Source organism: Psittacula echo (genome assembly GCF_963264785.1).
Source record: "Psittacula echo genome assembly, chromosome: 4".
Taxonomy (NCBI): Eukaryota; Metazoa; Chordata; class Aves; order Psittaciformes; family Psittacidae; genus Psittacula; species Psittacula echo.
In genome coordinates this window covers 38,394,678-38,415,870 of record NC_137738.1, presented here as the reverse complement: position 1 = coordinate 38,415,870, position 21,193 = coordinate 38,394,678, and the positions used below count along the sequence as shown (strand labels likewise).

The window sequence follows — 21,193 nt, the reverse complement described above, 5'->3', positions numbered from 1 at the left end:
ATATTTTCTATAGCAAAATAGGTAGCTTCACTATTTCAGATAGATATAAAAATCAAAGCTTTTTTGGTCAGGATTATAGTCAGCCATACTCAAAAATGTATGTACTTTTAGAAAGCTTGAAGAAGTGTTCTGGTCATACATTACTTAGATCATAAGTTCCATGTTTGCATTGATAAAGCCAGGAAAAATTAATGCATAATCATGTCCGGCTAGAAGAACACTACTTTTATGGACCATTTTACGTAGCAACTGTGGGCCAAACCACACAACTGTTAACTCCTAATGTAGCAAGCAACAGAAATTCAGTATGTCTTACTGCAATACACTCAGCTCATTCTTGTTTGCCTGTTCGTATCCTATAACGGATTCCAATCATAAAAGAAACCATTCCTAACTATAGTTATACAACACTGGAAATTCATGCTTTTCTTTCCAGTGAACAATGTTCTGCAGTCCCACTGAAACACTTGAGGAGCTTGCTGATATCCAAAAGTGAAGCTCCATGGTCTTTGTCAGAACAGCATTTACTTGGTCACAGCTTCAAACGGTTAACCAGAGATCCAGCAGTGAGAGGAAGAAAGGAGAGTCACCTCACCACGCACACTCACACTTTTAAAATTGCATCTTCTTGCAAGCAAAATTTGAAATGTCCCCTGGCCTCCAACAGACAGAGGGAAGAAAGTACCTTCCCCGCTTAGCAAATAATTTCTCATTTGGAATGAACTGGGGAAGCAGTCAATAAGCCCATTTGTCTCCACACCTGCTGCAAATTAAAACTTTCTGAAAGCCTGCTGGCTCTGCCTGGAGTAGGGAGAATACAAGGTGAGAAGCTCATCAATTTGAGCTACCTGTATCTCTGGTAGCTTTGAAATTTGCAAGTGCAAAAAAATGTATGTTTTGGTTTCTATACAGGACACAGATAAGCAACTCTGGAAAATACACTAAGATAATACATGTAGTGGCAGAACAAATAAATAAACACAACGATAATTTGTCCACTTTTATTCTAAATAAAAACAAATAGAGAGTACTATTAAAGACCTCTGATTTAATATCAACCTGATATTATTGTGGTGTTTTCTTTCTATGACTGTTTATTTGAAACCTTACTTGATTAAAAAAAAAAAAAAAAAATCATACATTTTTGTCTCATCTCCTTGAGATTAAACTGGTGATTCTCTATTTTTGGAAAAGTAGAAGGCCTCAATGAATTAGTCAGCAACTTTATGCTTATGGCAGTATCTGACAATGTCATCTTCCTTGTTTCACTGGAAGCATTTCCAGAAACTAACAAATACCAAGGACTCTCGCCTTTTATCTATTTCTTTATTTAAATAAGCAGTCAATGCTCTACACTGAATACTAGACTTACATGCAAAAAGAAATAAATTGTATTAAGTGCTATGTGAATGTGAAGTAAGATATGCAAACCTTCATGGATAGCCTCAGAATTTCTTCTATTATGTTTCACATACCTTGTTTCACAAAAAGCTATGAAACCTCATATCGTATCATCATGTTTTTACAGTTCCACTAAAAATCTTAATTCTTTAATTTTTGTCGGTACTCCAGGGAACATCTAAAAATAATTCTAGTCAGAAGCACTTTTAAGTAGAAATTTATATTTTAGTCTAACTTTTAGCAAGTCTGTGTGATTTTTCTTGCTAAATGCTCATATTTAAGAGTAAAGAATTCAAAAATCTTTATAAAGATTTTGGTAGTTATTTCAAACTCATAGAAAATTTGCCGTCTTACCAAATTCTAGCTATGAATCAGTTTGATATTCTAAAAACTTATGTTTTAGGAAATAAACCCTTAATAACTGTATAAAGTAAAAAAATCATCTCAAGCCTGAAAACTAAAGCATTAGGACAGAAATGAAGCCTCACACATACCCAACAGGAAGATTTAACACAGTAGCTTTGGTTGCAGATGTATGCATCTTTAACAGAAGTTCTCCAGGAGTCATGCATTTCCAAGAGAAACGTTCAATTGTCAGCACACCCTTTGAAATACTAGAAGATTCTTGCTTAGTACCTAGATTAAGAAAGAAAAAAATCCAAAAAACAGAACAAAACAAAAAACCCCAAAATAAAACAACAAAAGCCCGACACAATTGTGTGGGAATAACAGCAAAATTATGACAAAAACACTTATGCAGAATCTGTAACTACTTCACATTCATTGATGTCTTCATTTAGGCTTTGATAACTCAGAGAAAAGAGACAGTCAATTAAAATGCACAGGTGGTACAGAATATGGCTTATTTGTACTATTTACTAGAAAATAATGGGTAAAAGAATGTGTCAGGAGGATGTGTAAATCAGGCATCTTCCAAGTCACTTAAGGCCACTCTAAAACTACATAAAAACCCATTCTGTCCATATGCAAAGGAAGCAAACAGCCATACAAAGCTTATATTTATATTATAGTTTAATTATTTTAATGGGATGGTCAGTTTGGGTTTTTTTTACCTTTCTTGTGTTTCTATCTGCTCTACTCTAGATGCACTAAGATTATGTCCATGCCTAATGTTTAAATATCTGAGTAACTTAGGCCAACTGTCATGACATGCATTACCTTTTCTGAATGCCATTCTATTATCTTCGTAAAATACAAGTGATTTTTACTTAAACCATCCAAGCTATTGTATCTTCAAATAAGCCAGCTGTATAGTTAAGAGCTTAAAATAAACATACTTAAGTGCTTCAGTTTAAAAAATCACTTAAAAAATAAACTTTTGTCATATCACTGATATTGCCTCTTGATCAGCTAAGGCATAAAATAGCTTGCAAGAATGTTATCTGTAGGAACAGAAATCTTAGGAAACACAAGAAAATCCATACCAGAAATACACTGATTAAAAGTTCGCAGCAAATTGTAATAAACAGTAAAGCAAGGGATTCTTTCAAGAAAATATTCATCATCAATATGAAACAACCACAACTCTCAATCTGTGCCAAAATACATCACAGGCAAACACAACAGCACAGACATATTCATGAACGGGAAAACACAACACTAACATGCACTTTTCTGTGTTGAACTTACCTCCAGTATCATACCAGTGTACTAATGCAGAAAAGCTAACCAGGATTTCAATGGGCATCAGACTGTCCACAAGTAAGTAATAGAAGACTCGGTCATCAGAAAACTGCATAGAAAACCAGATATTTCTTCATCTTTCATTTTTCACTGAATGCTGTCTGCCTGGGCTTATATGAAATAGGACTAAGATTTTGGATATTGTGACCATACCTATGGTATGGGAAGCAAGTAATTAACTGTCATTACTTCCTATAATTTCAGATGTGTCATTTAAGCCCAGAGCCTCTTGCTGCATGTATAATAATATTCAGTTAAGCGAGAGATAAAAAGAGAAAAGTTTCTTGAATGAGAATATTATCTACTTTTAATTTATATTCTTCATATGTGCCTCAGTTTAGTAGTTCTTTTTGCCAAACAACATTCAATGGAAGACCAAAAATCTTTGGTGCTGAAACTTTCTGATTCTAATTAATTACAGTAGCTTGAAAGAATCACTCTTTTAATTTGTAACTCATGACTAAGTCTGCCTCATTTTTTTTTTCTTTACAAAAATACTATAGCATTTTTCACTCTCAACTTTAATACATAATTCCTATGCCCATATTAGAAGCTATAGAATGGTTCCCAGGAAGTCTTCAAAATTTGAAGGTCAGTGAGCTTCTTGGCTTCCAAACAGTTTTAATACCTGGTTTTTTACATTCTCCAGAGTCATATCAATAAATTTTTGGATTTGATCCTGGAATACCACTACTATTATCTTCATAGCATAATATAAAAGTTCTCTTTTATAAGTCTGGTACAGAATTTACCTAATAGTGTAAACACCACATTTGTATCAAGGTAAAAAAGAATAGAATGGTTTTACAACAAACAGTTAGGGTTTTGGCACAATAGCACACACAGGGTTATGTAATTTTGATGCTGATTATGGCTTGTGCAAGTTATTGTACAGCGATTGGGAAAATTTCTTGTGATTACAAATACAGAGAGGTGTGAAATTACAGGTATACTACAGTTATGAATCATAATCCATGTAGTTAACTTTCTCAGTACAGGATTTTATGTAAATTCATTTTACATAAAGTTCATGCCTGGAGTTTTTGTTTCAGTACTCTACAATTACACTTCAGTTACAGTATGAAACTACAGCAGGAACAGGATATTCAAGCATGCTGAATAATCTTCTGATAATATGAACTAATGGCAGGTTTAAAGAAATACAATAATTTCTGTGTAACTAAGGGGTATTTCTAATCCTGGCAAGAGAATCTTTTAAATTGCTAAAGGTCTTAGCATGTAAAGAAAAATGGAGTTCTCTGCTATAGAGACTCCCAATTCGGATTTTAGGTGACAGGTAAAGATGAAGGAGAACTGAAGGACACATTCTGCAGCTGAATCATCGTTACATTTAATTTAGTCTCTACACTGTTATAAGGTAGATTTAAATCAAGATAATGAGAGGATGGAGATCTGATTCATTGTAATCTATACTCTCACTAACAACTTTCATGACTTACATATTCAGTTTTTTATTATTGTACAATAGCATTCCATAACATTTTTTCTTGTCTTAAACACAATTAAATACTTCTGGATATTTGCCAGAAACTATTATCTTTGTATTGGCTACAGTAATATTAATGCATTATTATTTTTTCAGTAACAGCAGTTCTACGTGGTCTACTAATACCGCTCATCATACATGTAATAATTATGTAACACTGGTAAAGATGAAAAAGCACATAAAACCTCAATACAGTCAAATACCTTAAAATCCGTCTTCAGATAGTTATAAGCATACGTATGTGGCTTGTGGAAAACATACAGGTTTCTAGGGAGAAAATGAAATCAAAATACTTGTAGGAAAATAACTTTAGTATAAATGATCTATTTCAGGTAAATGTCTATTTCATAGCACAAGATACAAATTTTACTTTCATAAATCATACTCCCAGCTATTTAGCAAAAACAATTCAACATTTTTAGTTTCATAAAAGATGAATACAATTCATTTACAGAGAAAGCAGCTGACACTAATTTCTATCTTTGCTGCATTTCTACAGTTTTCCATTGGAGGTCAGGCCACTAATTTGTTCATAAATGGTAGTACGCTCATATTACTCTAAAACTTCCATGCCTATCTGAAAATTATTGTAAAGCACCACTATAAGGAAGAACAATTTTGTACAGTTTATTATTGTGTTTTTATAATTCTGTAGTGTTTGCACACCTTCAAAAAGCTCCTTAGATCATGACAATTTTTTCTAACCTTGATTTAACCAAAAGCAATATAAATGACTTTAGCTGGAACTGACAGAATCAGATGTTAACTCCAAAGTTTCATGTAAAATAAATGTTTTGAGTTCTCAGAAAATTCACAGGGATCCTTATCCATTGCTGACATATCAATTCCTACAACTCAAATTTTCCTGATTTCTTAAAAGTTAATAGGAACTCTGGACATTCATCTTATTTTCACTGTGTCTGAGATGTAGACATGTCAGACAAGAAAATGCTTTCAACAGAACTGACTGGTAAAATGAAAAATCTTAGGTGCCTAACTTCTTTCGAGTAATAAATTCTTCCAAGGTCAATCAAGATATTTTGTTAACAGCTACTTTATCAGTTTACTGTGAAAATAAGTAAACTCTCACCCATTTAGTTACAGGAATAACAAACTGATGAATGTTCTATACCTTAGTATTAGTGGTCTACAAAAGGTCAACAGTACTTTAACATTTGGCTAAGTAGTTAAAAAAATAATATTTTACATTCTGTCTGTATGACAATGTGAGCAAGACTTTGAAAGAAAATGACTTTGATTGTGATGTTTTTTTCTGAAGGCCCTATCTTCCTGGACCTGGGGCTTCCTAAAAGTATTCAGGCAAACCTTAACAAGTTCTAAAGTGATCTATGATCTTTTACTCCTAAAGTTCCTGTAGTGCTGGCTGGCATAAAAGTTAGACATTCTTCCTAATGAAGGGAACAGGGTTTAATATCTGCTCAAGAAAACTTGTGAAAATAAAAGCTTCAAAGAAGCCTCAGTTAAAAATTCAAATGAAAAGAAAAGAAAAAGGTATTTTTCTTCAGATGAAATTACTCTCCTCAGCAATGTCAGATTCTCTGAAGGATTTATACTGCATGAGACTTCTTAAATCTGAAAGACAGTAACTTAAGGTATGCTTAAGGATGCTACAACTACACTAGCTATTTTATTTTTGCAGAAGTATAAATGCCTTGGAATTACACTGAAAAGTACGCATCTAGTTGATCAAGCTGAGCTATACTGATGGCAATACATGATTTCAACAAGATTTTTTTGCCTTAGAATTGTGTTGTTCAGATGCAGACATGTCTACCCAGTGGCTGATGGCTTGGGTATAGTCCTGGGCTCAGCTGTAACAGTTTATTTTTCTCATTTCTGGTAGCTGGTGCAGTGCTGTGTTTTGGCTTTAGTTTGAGAAAAATGCTGATAACACATCAGTGTTTTACTTGTTGCTGAGTAACACCCCAGTCACGGTCTTTTCAGTCTCTTCTGTTCTGTCAGTGAGGAGGGGCACATGAAGTCAGGATGGAGCAGAGACAGGACACCTGATGCAAACGGGTATTCCATACCACAGCACGTCATGCCCAGTATGTAAACTGGGGGGAGTTGCTCACAAGGCCCAGATCACTGCTCAGGTAGGGCTGGGTGACTGTCAGTGGGTGGTGAGCAATTGAATTGTTCATCACTTGTGTTTATTGGTTTGTTTTCTTTCCTTTCCCTTTTTAGTTTTATATTTTCTCCTCTTATTATTTCCCTTATCATCATTATTAGTAGTAGTAGCAGTTTTATATTATATTTTGCTTATTGAACTGTTCTTATCTCAACCCATGGGGTTTACATTCTTTTGATTCTCCTCCCCATCCTGCCACGAGTAGGGGGGAAGAAGAGGGGAAGTGAGCGAGCAGCTGTGTGGTTCTGAGTTACCAGCTCAGCTTAAACCACTACAGGTATGTCAGCATCCTAATAGCTGCACACTCCACAACCTCCCATCTTCCACTCACATTGCCATCTAACCAGCTTTATGAAGCTGGTAGTTGTGCTCTCCCAAGACACAGTGTGGGTCAGCACCTACAGACTCACTATCAACAGGGACAGTACGTCTGTTCTGAAAAGAAGCTTTGGGACTACCCTGAGAGACAGTACAGTTATACAACGAAGATGTGTTGAGAAGACACAGTTTTTATACAGTCACTTTTCGCATTTTACCACTGTTACACTGTTCATTTTATGGAATAAAACCCAAAACCTCTGATCCTTACTGGAAACAAACACAGAAGTCTTCAAAACTAATCCAGATTTCCCTGGAAACAGAAGTCCTTTCTGACTTAGTTTCTTCCTTTGATTTATCCCCTGTTTGGATGTTCGTATTGGTACCAACTCTTTCTAATTTTCGTTTTGCATCAAAACGGATATTCTCATTTAATTCTGCAGAGATAAGGAGACACACAGAGCCAATACAGTGACAATATGTACATTAAAGTAATATTGTTCTTATATTGAAAAATTATCATAAATTACCAGGATATTTTCCGTATGTCTCAGAGTTTCAAAATAAAAACTAACCCATTAACTTAAAAAGTTCAAAAGGTAACTGAAACAACTGTATAGATATTTGTTGTTTCCGTCTGCAACTGCTTAAATATTCTGCCTCAATATAGTATCACATTTTAAACTGTGCACTAGAATCTTTAATATTAGCATGTTAGATAAACATATATGAGAATTATGCAAACCTAAACTCATCTATATAAAGGAAAATAAAACCCCTTGTTGAAAGGTCCTATTCAGTGAAAAGCTGATAGGGCAGTATCACAAAGTTTTTACAATCAATAGAAAATAAAAAATGCACAGAATTGTGGAGGATGCAAAGACCTACCCTTGCCTCTGGTACTTAAGATAATACTTTCTGTGATGTTAGTCACACAAATCAGTCTACTTTTAAATAGAAATAGATTTGACCTATATTACATGAATTTTCTTGTAGGAAAATCAGAACTACTGTCAGATTCATGCCAAATTATAAACACAAAAATGTAATCTAGATACATTTTGCAATCATTTAATTATTTTTAAAGTTGTGTCTTAATGTCACTTCCACTGCCTTTACTCTCTGAAATTCATATAAATAGTTGTTGAAGATGTTTAAACTGCCCCCCACCCACGTTTTGAGAATAGCTCAAAACAGCTGAAAATATAAGAACATAACAACTCAAACATGAACAGCTACTAATTCAGAATGTTTGCAGAGGAAAAAGACGAAGTAATATCCAAACAGACAAGGTATAACAAATGAGAAAGCTAATTAGAAAGATACCTCATGTATATTTAAATGTGCTTTGTAATATTTCATTATCAGCAAGACGCAGTGATGTGCTGGATAACTAATTTTAAGACACAGGTGGCTCTAAATCAGTTTGCAACAAGAACTGAAGAAAATGTAATGAAAGAAAATGTACCAAAGACCTTTTTCTCTTCCTTAAACTATGGAAAAACTGCCTGAAAGCTATAAAATCTAGGCTTTTCTTGGATTTAAGTTAACATGGGGTTTAGGCTTCCAGTGAAATAAACAGAGTGCTTGGCTTACAACTGTGCATATCACAGGCAGGATGATGAAGGGGCCACAGAATCACAGAATGGTTCGGGTTGGAAGGGACCTCTGGAGATCATGTAGTCCAACTGCCCTGCTAAATCAGGTTCACCTATAACTGGTTTTGAATGTCTCCAGAAAAAAAAAGACTACACAACTTCTCTGGGTAGTCTGTTCCAATGCTCCGTCACCTTCAAACTAAAGAAGTTCTTTCTCATATTTAGATGGAACTTCCTGTGTTTCAGTTTGTGCCCATTACCCCTTATCCCTGTCACTGGTCACCACTGAAAAGAGACTGGTCACCAGAGCAGAACTATGCCAAATGTAATCTTCTTGTGCCTCAGCGTTGCTCCTCTTTGTTCATTCTGCACATGAGTATTATCGGGATCAATAGGGTCAGTAGATCTCTGCAGCCTTCAAATAAAATATATGCTCCATCATATTTAACAGCCAATACATAAACATTTCTGTTGGTTATGTATGCAGGCTGGGGTCAGAGGGAAGACAGCTCTTCCAGTGCAGCTAAAGGAAAGCAAAATCAGGGTCAACAAAATGGCTGAAGTTTCCACAATCCTCTTTGAAGTAATGAGAAGTAATGAGAATCATGTGAGAATGTCATTAAAAAGTGTATTTTATCCTTTTTGATCTATGCAGTTCAAAGACAGTGCTGTTCAGAGCTTCCGGATACAATTATAAGAGAAAAGTAAATCAAACTTCTAACTATTGTTTACGTTCTACGCAAGTGCCATTTCCAGCTATATGAAACTGCAAACATTGAGTGATATAATGAAGATATACTTTATGGAATAAAATTATAAATAAATTTGAAGCAAAACTTAAGATCTGCTCAGTATAAAATAGTATTTTAAAACTGACATACAGAAGATAATTTTAGCCAATAATTTTCTGTAATTATTATATAATTAATTCCTTGAATAAATGCAAATCCTAATCAAACACAAAGGGATATAAGCTTATTATAAAGTTAAACACTGCAGGGAGCTTCAGAAAACAGAACAGCATATCTGAATTCAAGAATTTTATGCTACTTAGAACTCAAGCAACAAAGATTAATGTTACAGTCAAACCCAAGAGGAAAATGTAACTTGATGAAAAAGGGAAAACATTGAAATACAGAAGTAACAACAAAACATGCACTGTAAAAAAACCCAGAAGACAAATAAAACCAGATCAATAACTAAGAGCACAGCAGCATACAAACTAAAATAATTGATCCAAAAAGGAGAAAAGAGTAGCGAATGAACACTGATTAGCACAGTTTATCACAAAAATGACTATTGATACGGTAAGAAAATACTGTACTATAATAAAGCCCCCAAAATTATTAGAAAAAGTAATGCTCTTAACTGAGAAGATATATTTAAGATAATTTAGCATCAAATGCTGTCTTTGCTTTTGGTAAGCGCTCATCATTTTTCAAGCAGTGGCTCTTTACTGAGATGCTTAAATGGCAATCAAGCCCCTCATCAAACTGACTACAGTTTTGGGTAATAATATTTATTCAGTATCTGGATGCTTTGTATCTGGCTCTATGTGAGCTAGCTCTTTAGGAGAACACAATAAGAAACACATTAAAATGTTTGCTAGCCAAGTAAATGAAAAAGCATAAGAAAACACTTCCTTGTAAAGAAAACTTTCAAAATGGTTCAAAATTGAACTAAGCTCCCTGTCTCAGTTTTCAGTAAGGAGGGATAGACAGGCTGGCTTACTGGACTAGAGATACAAACCCAGAAATTTTCCGGTTTACAGCAGAAATTGCAAGAACTTAACATGTCTCTGGACAAATACTGAAACAGCAAGATTCCTACGAGGTAACTGGTAATCGTGAGAATAATGTGATATGAAAAGCAATTCCATCAGATCCAATATCTGCACCAAGAGAAATTGCAAATCACAGAAGAGCACTTCATCTAGAAAATACAACTGCTTTCTTAAAACAACTCAGAGTAAGCATAAAGGAACAAATTTTCATTTTACAACAAGGCACAATTAAATTATATGGTTTAAGACAATTTTTTTGTTCTGGTATATAAAACATTTCATTGCATTTGGTGAACCTCAACAGTGCAAAATCTCAATGGACTTTAGCAGTCCCAGTAATTTAATAAAAGTATGTAAAACTTTTATTTTATTTTTTTTTTTTTTAGCAAACATTAGAGGACAGAGATTCCTAAACTGAAAGGTTGAAATATTGAAAAGCAATTATTTACCCAGGAAAGGATTTGTTTATATGTGTGGCTTTACTTTTAAAGTAGAACTGATCTCAGTAGGAATGTGTTTCAAATCCTCTTCAAGTTAGCAGAAACAACTTTCCTGACGTTACACTATTCATATATTTAACTAACCCGTAACCAAACTCTGAAAATATAAAGTTATTGAATTAGCACTCTCATGCTTTGCAAAATTTGAACAATTTTTAGCCATATTAAAAAGTGTATCAAAAAATCCATACTCATGAATAAAACATTTTTTAAAAGATTTCTCTGTTTCTCTCAGTTTTGGATCATGATTCATGCTCTCAGTTATTCTGCAGAGTTGAAACACTCATAGTGAATCACTTGGAAGTAATAGTAATACAAAGTAACTCTCGTACGTTACAGTGCATGGCACAATGAAAAGCATTCAACCAAGATATATTACTAAGCCTCGTTTCCCAATTATTTTTCTTCCTTAATGATTTCTTTTTTTTTGAAGATGGGTTTAATTAATAATTAATTAAGATATTAAAAGGAATTGTATCTTTCAAAGAAAAGTAATCATGCCTCTACCACCTAATAGGATCATACAGCTCCAGTCTTAGAATCTTGTAATGACTAACAATATTTTCTAAGTAAAGTCAGAATAAAGGGATTTTGCTTATAGAAATGACAACATTTGGGTTGAGATGGCCTGGAGAGTGTGAAAACAACCCGAGGACAAAGGTTTTTGTGGCAGTAGCAATGTGAATTATTAGTATTATAGGCCAGGGGATGGAAACATGTCCTTTTCCTTGGTGGCGCTATGGAATCTTTTCTTCGATGATTACTTCTTGAGTACACTTTTGCATAAGCAGAAAGGATATCAATCAGACTATTGACACACACTAACTTCAGAATCAATCAATAGTGACAGCTACAAAAATACTCCAAGATCCCAATGTATTTAAGGTAGGCTTAAAGAGTCATCTACTGCAAACTACTATATTTCTATTAGGTTTTGGCATTGAGCTGTGACAGAATAACTGAAGCATATATTTCCAGCTCATTAACTTTCAGGATTTTGATACAGTGAGATTAGTCTAATTTAAATTTTTATTTTTAATGGGATGATATTAATAAAAATAGGGATACATAAGAAAAGACATTCAAACACCATAGTACTTGAATGGCAGAAGTCTGAATATAAACTTCAAACACACTTACCCTTATCAAGGGTCTCTGCATTTTGCTGCCCACGGAGGATGGTCTCCTATATAGTGGAAAAAAAAGACAACAAAACAAACAATGGCGCAATGGTGATTATAACCTTGCATTATTTTGTTAAATACTTTGGTTTGGAGCAGTCCTTCCTGAGATGAAGAAACAATAAGTTACCATTGTAGTATATACATTTTTTAAAAAGAAAATAGAAATAATAAAATTCACCATAATACCTACATATACATCACCAATAGACAGATTGATCGTTTTTCTAGAGATGTACATGTGATCTGGAGTCTGGGATAAAAGCTGTTCATATGCCTACTCCTCTGCTATAAGAAAAAAACATGTTCTTTGATCTTACTGCTATTTGACAGTAAAATAAGTTCTAAGAACTAATTAGTCCTATTCTGGAATGAATTCTGTTCTTTCCTATTCTACATTTCCATTCTTGGAAAGCACGTGGAGGGATGCTTTTCCAACAAGCATTTCTTACTGTGAAAGAGTACCCGACTGTTGACAGCAGCATGCCTGATTGCTACAGCATCTTTTTTTTTTTTTTTTTATTTTCCTATCAGCTGCATAAACAAAAAGTAACCTGCTCTTTTTTCATATTTTTAGCAAACAGCTTTATCCTGGTCAATCCCATTTCCAAGCTAGAGCTGCTGACCTATTATGAATGCAATATCCACTTGAAGTTGAAACCAGATTACACAGCTTTTCAGAAAGTCCACTTACTCAATTTCCAAAGTCAGGGTCCTCTAATTTGAGAGATTAAAATCTTTGAAACTGATCAAAATGTGTGCCTTGTCATCCTGCCTTTTGACTGCCCTCTTACCTGCAATATGACATACTCTGCGCAAGACTCACTTGCACTTCTTTCCCATTTCCACAGTTTCCAGCTTGTTTCCTATTCAAATGTGGTACTATTTATGGGTTAACTGACTAGCTTTGCCTCTGCAAAGACAAACATTAAAGCCTAAAAAACCTATTGCAAACAAATTTAGAAGCTTTTTTTCATCTCAGGACTCCCTTTAACAAGATTTGTCATCCATCCCACCACCCTAAACTCCTCCTATATACCCATCTCTACATGCGTCAAAGGTGCTAATGTAGGAACTCATAACATTGAACTGGTCAACATCTGGATACACAGACTGACTTTCTGTTCTGCATTTCAAAGAGGAGTTGTGGGAGCTCTACTAACTGGACCTGCTTTTATGCTTTCACAATACCATCTAAAAATCTTTGGAGGGGCAGAATGACATTACGTAAAGTCTGAGTAAGTTCGACTGGATAGCCTGTCTCAACAGTACCTAAAGTTTGCACAAGGACATTGTACTGCAACTCCAGGTCTGCCTCAGCTGTCATATTACATACTACTATTGCATACACAATATGAAAGGACCTGTAAATGCTTCCTTAGAGGAAAGCCTTATAGCTTTCTACTTCAATTCCTAGCTGCAGTAAGTCTTCCTGCAGCATTTATTCTACAGGACTTCCACAGGCCCAGAATGTAAGAACTTTAGGCGTCTGATCTTTTCTCAAGTGAATAAATTACACATTTAAGATTCTCTGTCCCAAAATAGGAAGTACCAAATAATTTAATCTTTATAATTTAACTGCAGTATTGTTTAGTGAGAGAATTTTAAAATCCCATTTTTCCACAGTGCAAATCCTAAATTCTATTCCAAATCTGGCATGGGTTTTTTAAAGAATGTTCATGAATCAAAGCTGAGACAGCTCTAATATAAACAGCAATTAAAAGACAAATACAGACATTGTTGAAATGTTAACAGTTGGTGAAAAATTTGGTACTTGAAATATATTATGTCTTACATGTCCATTTTTAAAATAATTTCTTGCTTTTCTAGGGCAAATGAGCTGAAAAGGACACAATATGATTTTGCAATTGCCCGTGTACTTCAGCTCCTGCTTCCAGACTTCTGTACATACAACTGTGCAAAACAAAAGGCAAGCTAAGATCATTTGTCATGTGACGCTGACAGTCACATCTCAACAATTGGGTTTGAACAATCTCTAGTAATACATGGACTATCTTTCCCCTTTAAATTGGGACTTCAGAAGTATGCATGCATAGAGCTGTCATATACCTACATGGAGACTACAACTTGCAAGATTTCAATATTGCCAAATTTCCTGTAGGAGTCACAGTATTTACCAATTAGGTACATGTCAACACTACCAGGCTTCTTCTCAAAATCCTGTGCATGTCCAAAGTATAAAAAGTATCAGATCTACTGTACAAGCGTTGGAGACTGTAATGTTTGCACCACAAGTCAAGCACTTTCTGCCAGACTTACCGTTCATGGACAGTACACATGACTTATGCTTCTAGTACAGACATGTGGCAGCTTACTATAGGGCTACTTTGTTGGTCTTAGCAGCTGGCAGCAGGAAGGCCCAGAGAGATTTATAAAATCCTCAAAAGCCGCTTCAACAAAATTTCCAGTAAAGAAGGAGAACGTACCCTGGAAAATCTAGATGATTAGTAATGTTACTTTAGCCAGTTTGAGCTGTGAAAGCAATCTAATGAAACCTGTGTAGAAAGTCCTGTAGACTCATTTACTAAAGTCTCTGGAGTGCACACATAACAGAGTCAAAAGCTGCCTGCTTCCCTGATGGTATGGGATGCGTCTATTACCTAAACCTCACTGATTCTGAGACAACTGGGAGTGTCAAGGAAGTTCTCATTCTGTTATGCTATTGCCTCAGCCACAGCAGCTAAGACGTTGGCACAGAAAGAGAAACTGAAGGCAACTTTCCACCTTAATGAACACACATTGCCTGAAAGATCAGCTCTGCTGCCACAGTATCTGATAAAGAAAGGAAGAAACAAAGACTTGAATCCAGCTATGAAACATGAAAGGCTGCATACAGTTAAGAGTCAGCGAGAGTTTATTTACTTATTGTTATTCCTGCAATCAATGCGAAATCTGAATGCAAAATGTGAAGAAAATTTACTGGTTGACTTCAAAATCTAATTTATAGTCTATTATGTTTTATAATCATTAATACATAATTTTAAAAATAATGACAATTCATAAATTTATAGCTATCTTGTACTTGATTTTTTTATAAAACCAGTGTCCTTTTTTACTGTAGAAATTATGCATGGCAAAACTTTTCATACGAGTTTTTCTGTAAAAATCACCAGTCACCTTCCAAAAAGAAGTTCTCTGGATATAACTGCAGGTGAAGGAATAAAGCTTCAAATACATTATTAAGATTGAAAATACATTTTAAATCTACCTTCAAAATGACAAAAATGACCAAAATATTTCAGACCCAACTCTGTATTAAATTTCAGGTTTTAGGTTGACTTTTGCATTGATAATCACTTAGACACAATCTTTGTTACCTACTCCTGAGTCACTCTTTTCACTAAATGGAACATCAGTTCTCTTTGTAGCTGTGATGTGGGAGAAAGTAATAGAGGTGGGTTTTGAAACAAGGCAGTGGAACAAAAGAACAAACAACTGCAAAGCAGTACATAGAGTGAGATACAAGAATTGCTTAAAAATACTGGATTACTAACTCTGTTTCTTTTTTATTCAGTCTGTAATGTTGGAACTGTCCCAATCTGTATAAGCAAGTAGATATTTGTAAGAAATATCTACAGAAAGATTCTCTATACCACAAATGTCTAAATGGACGTCCCTCTTCTCAAATCCCTCTTCTAATTCATGTGCCTAGTATCTCATGTATATTTTTTTTTCCCCCGAAAAAATAAGCAAGGAATTTTGATTTTGTGCAGATTCAATAATTGTCAAAACCGTAAAATTTGTAAAGAAAATACAATTTTTTATTTTCTTCCTAGCCTTCCTGTTGACTCAATATGAATTCACTGGGCTTATGAAATATATCATAAGAAGGATTAGAATAAGAAAATGCTTTTTATGACACAACAGGCTAAAAGGTTTATGGGAAACATGAAAAAAGCACACAACAAAGCATGCAAATTAAACAGACTTGACATCAGCTGCAAATCAGAAGTTAAGACTGACCTTGCATATATAAAAGCATGGCACTGAAGTAAGAAGAATAAAGTAAGCATGAACATTAAAGAACAAACGTACTGTATTTATGTCACTGCGAGAGAGTGGCGATTTTAATCTTTCTGCTCTAGAAAGTAGCATTGGCAACCAGCTTGGCACTGAAGAAGCCACAAACAGAAGTCAGGAGTGTTCTGCTTAGGATTTCTGAATACAGCAATCAAGGCAGACTATTAAAATATCAAGCAGCCATTGCAAATTCTGATGGTAAACATACTTGGATTAGAATGTTGTTCCTTTGTTACTCTTCAACGTTTCCTAAAAAAAAAATCGTAAAAAGCTTTCTTCTCAAGAAAGTTGGAGACAACTTGTAGTAAAGAATTCATCACAGTGAAGAATATTTGAGTAGGCTTTTGAATAGCAGAGCTCCAAGGAAACACTATTCCAGGATAATATTTTTCTCAAAAATTTGCCAGAATTACTGTTCCAGAAGACTGCAAGGTACTGTGCAATTTACATATGATGACCTTTTTGCCTTTTTCCTGACCACAAAAAAGGATAAGGAAAAAAAGTGAAATCAAAAATCAAGTTCTGAAAATCACCTAGTTCAGGAAGGCATTATTCCACAAATAATTGTCTCCAGCCAAATGGAACAAGACATTTCAACATGACTTACACACATAAATTGCTTACCTTCCAACTGAAGAATAAAAGTGAGCTTTTCCATTAAAGAACTGGGCCTATTTTATGGAGTTTTAAAACAACAACAAAAAAACCCCAACAATAAACCATGTAACAGTGTGCTTCAAGATCAATTCAACTACCAAAAATACATACATTTAAAGATACTTTTCCTAATGCACATCCACAAAGTTTTCAGAACTGTAAAATAACAGGGAATGGGAAATTCAGGGCAAAAATGTTTGAAAAATTCAGTACTAAAGCATTTCCATTATTTGGCATAAGCAATTTAGGGACACAAAGGATACCATGTCTTTCAACTTCAGAAAGGACATCCAGGTCCTAAAATTTTAACTTTTATTTATCACTAGTCTCTGTTTCTTTGACAACAGACCTTTAGGAACTGTGAATCAGATATTCACTGATGTAACTTCATGCAGTTTACATTGGAGTGAACTGAAATATGCCAATTTAAATCTGCTGCACGTCTGGCACACATACAATTGCTGTATCCCAAAGATAAATCATATCTGCATTAAAGGTTTTAAAGCAGACATCTCCTGAATAGCAGTCGCACAGCTTAAATGGAGACAAAGTTGCTCACACTTGGTATTCTACAAAACAAAATTATGGCAATTAGCAATAACTTAGTGATTTGTAGATATCAAAGTTTCTCTTTCAGTGCTTGCTTTTTTAATCACTAACTGATTTTAAAAAAAAAAAAAAAAAAAAGGTATAGCTGTATATTGTTATTTCAAGTTTTAAAGATATGGAAAGAAAGCTATCCAATAATGAATCTTCCAGAGGTATCCACATAATTTTGTTGATTAAAAGACTTAATATGTGAAAGATTGTTCTGCAAGTTATTTGCTTTTGCATTCCATACAAACGCATTCCTACTTACATACTGCAACTATTAATTGGCATAGCATTTTTCGGCCGAGATTTAAACTTAGGCAAAGTAAAGTTCAAGTGTAAGTCCATTAGCTGCTTGTGACTTCTTACATTACATGTCTGAATCAGACTGCCCTCAGACTATGTCACACTATGTCTTCTTCCAATCATTTCAGATCTATCAATGTCTGTCTCTTTTGTATTTTCTTACTTTCCCTTGCCTCTTTTTGACTGCATGCCCTCCCGTGACAGACCAACCGTCTACAATCATATATTTCTTACACACTTGGACTAGAGGAGAGAATCAAAGTGATGCTCCAAATTACTTTTACGTTTCTAGCACACAAACATCTATTAAGATGTAACTAACTCAATCTGTATTTGTACAGCTAGGGAGAGTGAAGTTATGCAAACAATGTACATTGTATGATGCTACTTACAGCTCTTTATTACTTTGCTGTGTTCGTAATGATTTTCACAAGTTGCAATATTCAAAAAGACTTTTAAAGATGAAGTATTAATGAAGTACTAACTAGACTATTGCAAAATGTATACAAAATTCAGACTAGTTAAAAATATATTTTATTGCAAAGAATTTTCCTTCACTACAGAATTGGCTTATTTTAAAATCATAAATACCTAATAACTACATGTTCACATGTACATTTTCTATATAAACAATACATATAGAATTATTTAAAGAAACTGAATTTAAGAACTGAAATATAAAAATGGCTTAACAGCATACTCTGAAGAGGAAACATATAAATAGGCACTCCAAAAATTACACAGATATTTATTGCTCTTTTACTTCAAAATTTAACAAACTGAATTTTATTTTCTTTGTTGATGAAGATATCTCATAGCATACTATTCTTAACAGTATGTCTTTGGTCTTCAAACACATTTTATAACCCAACAGGCAGTCACTATACATCAACCAAATACTACATGTGTAACCCCCAAGTATATTTATCAGTTGGCCCCAGAAAAGGACAGTAATAAGGACAGTAAAGCCAAAATATTTCCTAGTGTTAGCAACAGGACTTTCAGAATTTGAGGAATAAATCATTACAAAATAAGGTTAAAACAAAAAGTGATGTGAAAGATATCTCACCCAGCACATATCAATATAACTAGAAATTGGAAAGGGGAGGGAAGTTACTTAAATAGCAGGGAAAAAAGCTCACTGAGAAGTCTTTAAAACCCTATATTTCAGTAGTAAGTATTTTCTATTTTGTCTCAATATCCTTTGGAATATAAAACTAACTCAGTTAAAATAAAATTAGGAAAATTATTACCTGAGAATCCTCTTCTGCATTTGAATGTCTCACACTTTGATTCATAGCCACATTACTGTCTCTCACATTTTCATCACTTTCAGTAACAGAAGGGAGATGGGACAGAGAATCAAATCCTTTTTTGAGGGTAGACTGTGGAAAGCGGCTAAATAATAAAAGAAAACTCAAACACTTTAATCCATACATTTACTTTCAAAAAGAAATTCTTCATAACTAATATGCTTCACATGATTTTGTCAAAATAATTTGTGAGTCTTTTATTTTACAGCCTGGTAGGGCACACAATAGCTATATATGCTTATCTTTCTGGCTTGACACTACACACGTATCTATGCTCAAAAGACCTGAACTAACCTGCCCTCTTAACTAATCCTCAAAAAAACAAACCCAAGTCAGCTGAGAAAAACTAGATGGTAATGCTAGAAATAAATAAATTTCTATGTCCACCAGACAAGAAAAAAAATAACATAATGTGGACCAGTTAAATGGGGGGGGGGGGGGGGGGGGGGGGAGGAAGTGTCAGAATAATTTTTGTCTTTTCCCTCAAAATGGGTCTCCATAGCTACCAGACAGCTAAAACACACGATAACCAAGGAAACCTGTGCAAGGTCTATTCTGGTTGTAGCAAAAGAAAGCTTTGTTGCTGACTTAGTGAAGGCAGAAGTGAAAACTGATGGAAATACAAACAACTCTTTGCTTGTTAAGTGAACTGGGAGAACAAGATCAAAACAATATTGCACATATGCCAATTAGACATAAATGTGTAATTGTGTTATTGCAGCAATAAAGAACAAAGAAAAATGTAACGTGTTATCCAACCCCCTTCCTAGGACTGAGATAATGAAATATCAAGATCTTTAGCAGTGACGCGGTAGCAATTATCTTGCCTTTGAGTGTTTCAAAATATTTTATTAGAATTAAAGCAAGAGATTAAAAATTTTTTCAGTCCCAGTTGTGCATCTAAATCCCTTATCTTACTTAGGCAGCTATATTACTTTAATGAAATGCTAATACTTGCTATATATTTTTGGTTACTACCTGTTAATTAAATCACAAGAGATTAAATTAGCTCATTGTCATGGAAACTTAGCACATTAAACAAACTGTCCTTGACAAAATGCAGTAAGTTGACCATGAAGCAATCTATTCAAGATGAAAAAAATACATAAAATATGGTAACATGCAAATAAGGGAACATCTTAATTATTACTCTCATTCTTTTAATAACCTATCAATGGATATTGCTTAGAGCATTTTTATGTATGTGTACTCCTACTATTTGAAAACAAAAATTAAGTAATTTAATGTATTTTTAACCAACAAAATGCAAATGCTGATACAACAAAATGTATCAGCAAAACAATACAATACAACACAACATTCCAAGTTAATTTCTTCCACTGAAAAACGCTGTTCAATACAAAAAAAAGCCAACAACCCAAACGGGTTTCTTATCAACCCATCCAATCACGATGATCAAAATACGGAAACTGCCATGTAATTTGTGCAGTTTACTTAGAGATGTACTTAGAAAAAGGTATACACACCTTAAAAATGATACACACATCCAACAGTTTAAAAATTGTTGTTGGACTCATTCTCAAGAAAATAAATATCCTCCAAAATAACATAAAACTTTTGGTGCTCACTTGGTATGTCATACATGCAATGTTTCCTCTGTCAAGAGTTCAGTCAGAATAAAAGAGAGGATATTAATAATTCTAGCAGTTGTTGACAAAATGTTCAACATCATAAGTTGAAGCCTGGCAGAAAAGCATTATGCAGTGGGTCATCGGAAAAAAAATCCAATATTTTGATATAATTAATGATAATCCTTCTTTTCTTGTCAGCAAGCAAGTATTATGCTGAATATTCAATGCTGACTAGAAGACATGTATACATTGATTTCTGAAACTTTTTCTCTAAGACACCCTGCATTTATAAAAGGGTTTATATATATATATTTATACAAGGTTTATACATATATATTTTCAAGGGTTCACAGGACTTCCCGTCTTTAACACAAGGCATTTATACAAAGGTGTGTTCTGAGCATGAGCTTCCTCACCTGAACTCTCAGGTTTCTTGTAATAACTATAATTAACAGAGAACAGCCTGTTTGATTCATAAAAATTAATTGCTCCATGCCAAATATGTGATGCCCATGAAAGTACTGACTGGCCAGTCAGTGACTTCCTTGT

The 21,193-nt window shown here is 34.2% G+C and overlaps 1 protein-coding gene across 1 annotated transcript in view; it reads right to left on the bottom strand.

Annotated features, from left to right (window-relative positions):
* The window catches only part of ADGB (androglobin), a gene marked incomplete at both ends in the record, with an annotated part of 118,492 nt that overhangs the window by 57,518 nt on the left and 39,781 nt on the right, over positions 1 to 21,193 (bottom strand). The window contains 6 exons of the mRNA XM_080615880.1: positions 1,896 to 2,037; positions 3,052 to 3,154; positions 4,816 to 4,879; positions 7,354 to 7,519; positions 12,104 to 12,149; positions 18,993 to 19,137. Coding sequence (XP_080472006.1) covers positions 1,896 to 2,037; positions 3,052 to 3,154; positions 4,816 to 4,879; positions 7,354 to 7,519; positions 12,104 to 12,149; positions 18,993 to 19,137 — 666 coding nt within the window. The remainder of the gene's footprint in view (positions 1 to 1,895; positions 2,038 to 3,051; positions 3,155 to 4,815; positions 4,880 to 7,353; positions 7,520 to 12,103; positions 12,150 to 18,992; positions 19,138 to 21,193) is intronic.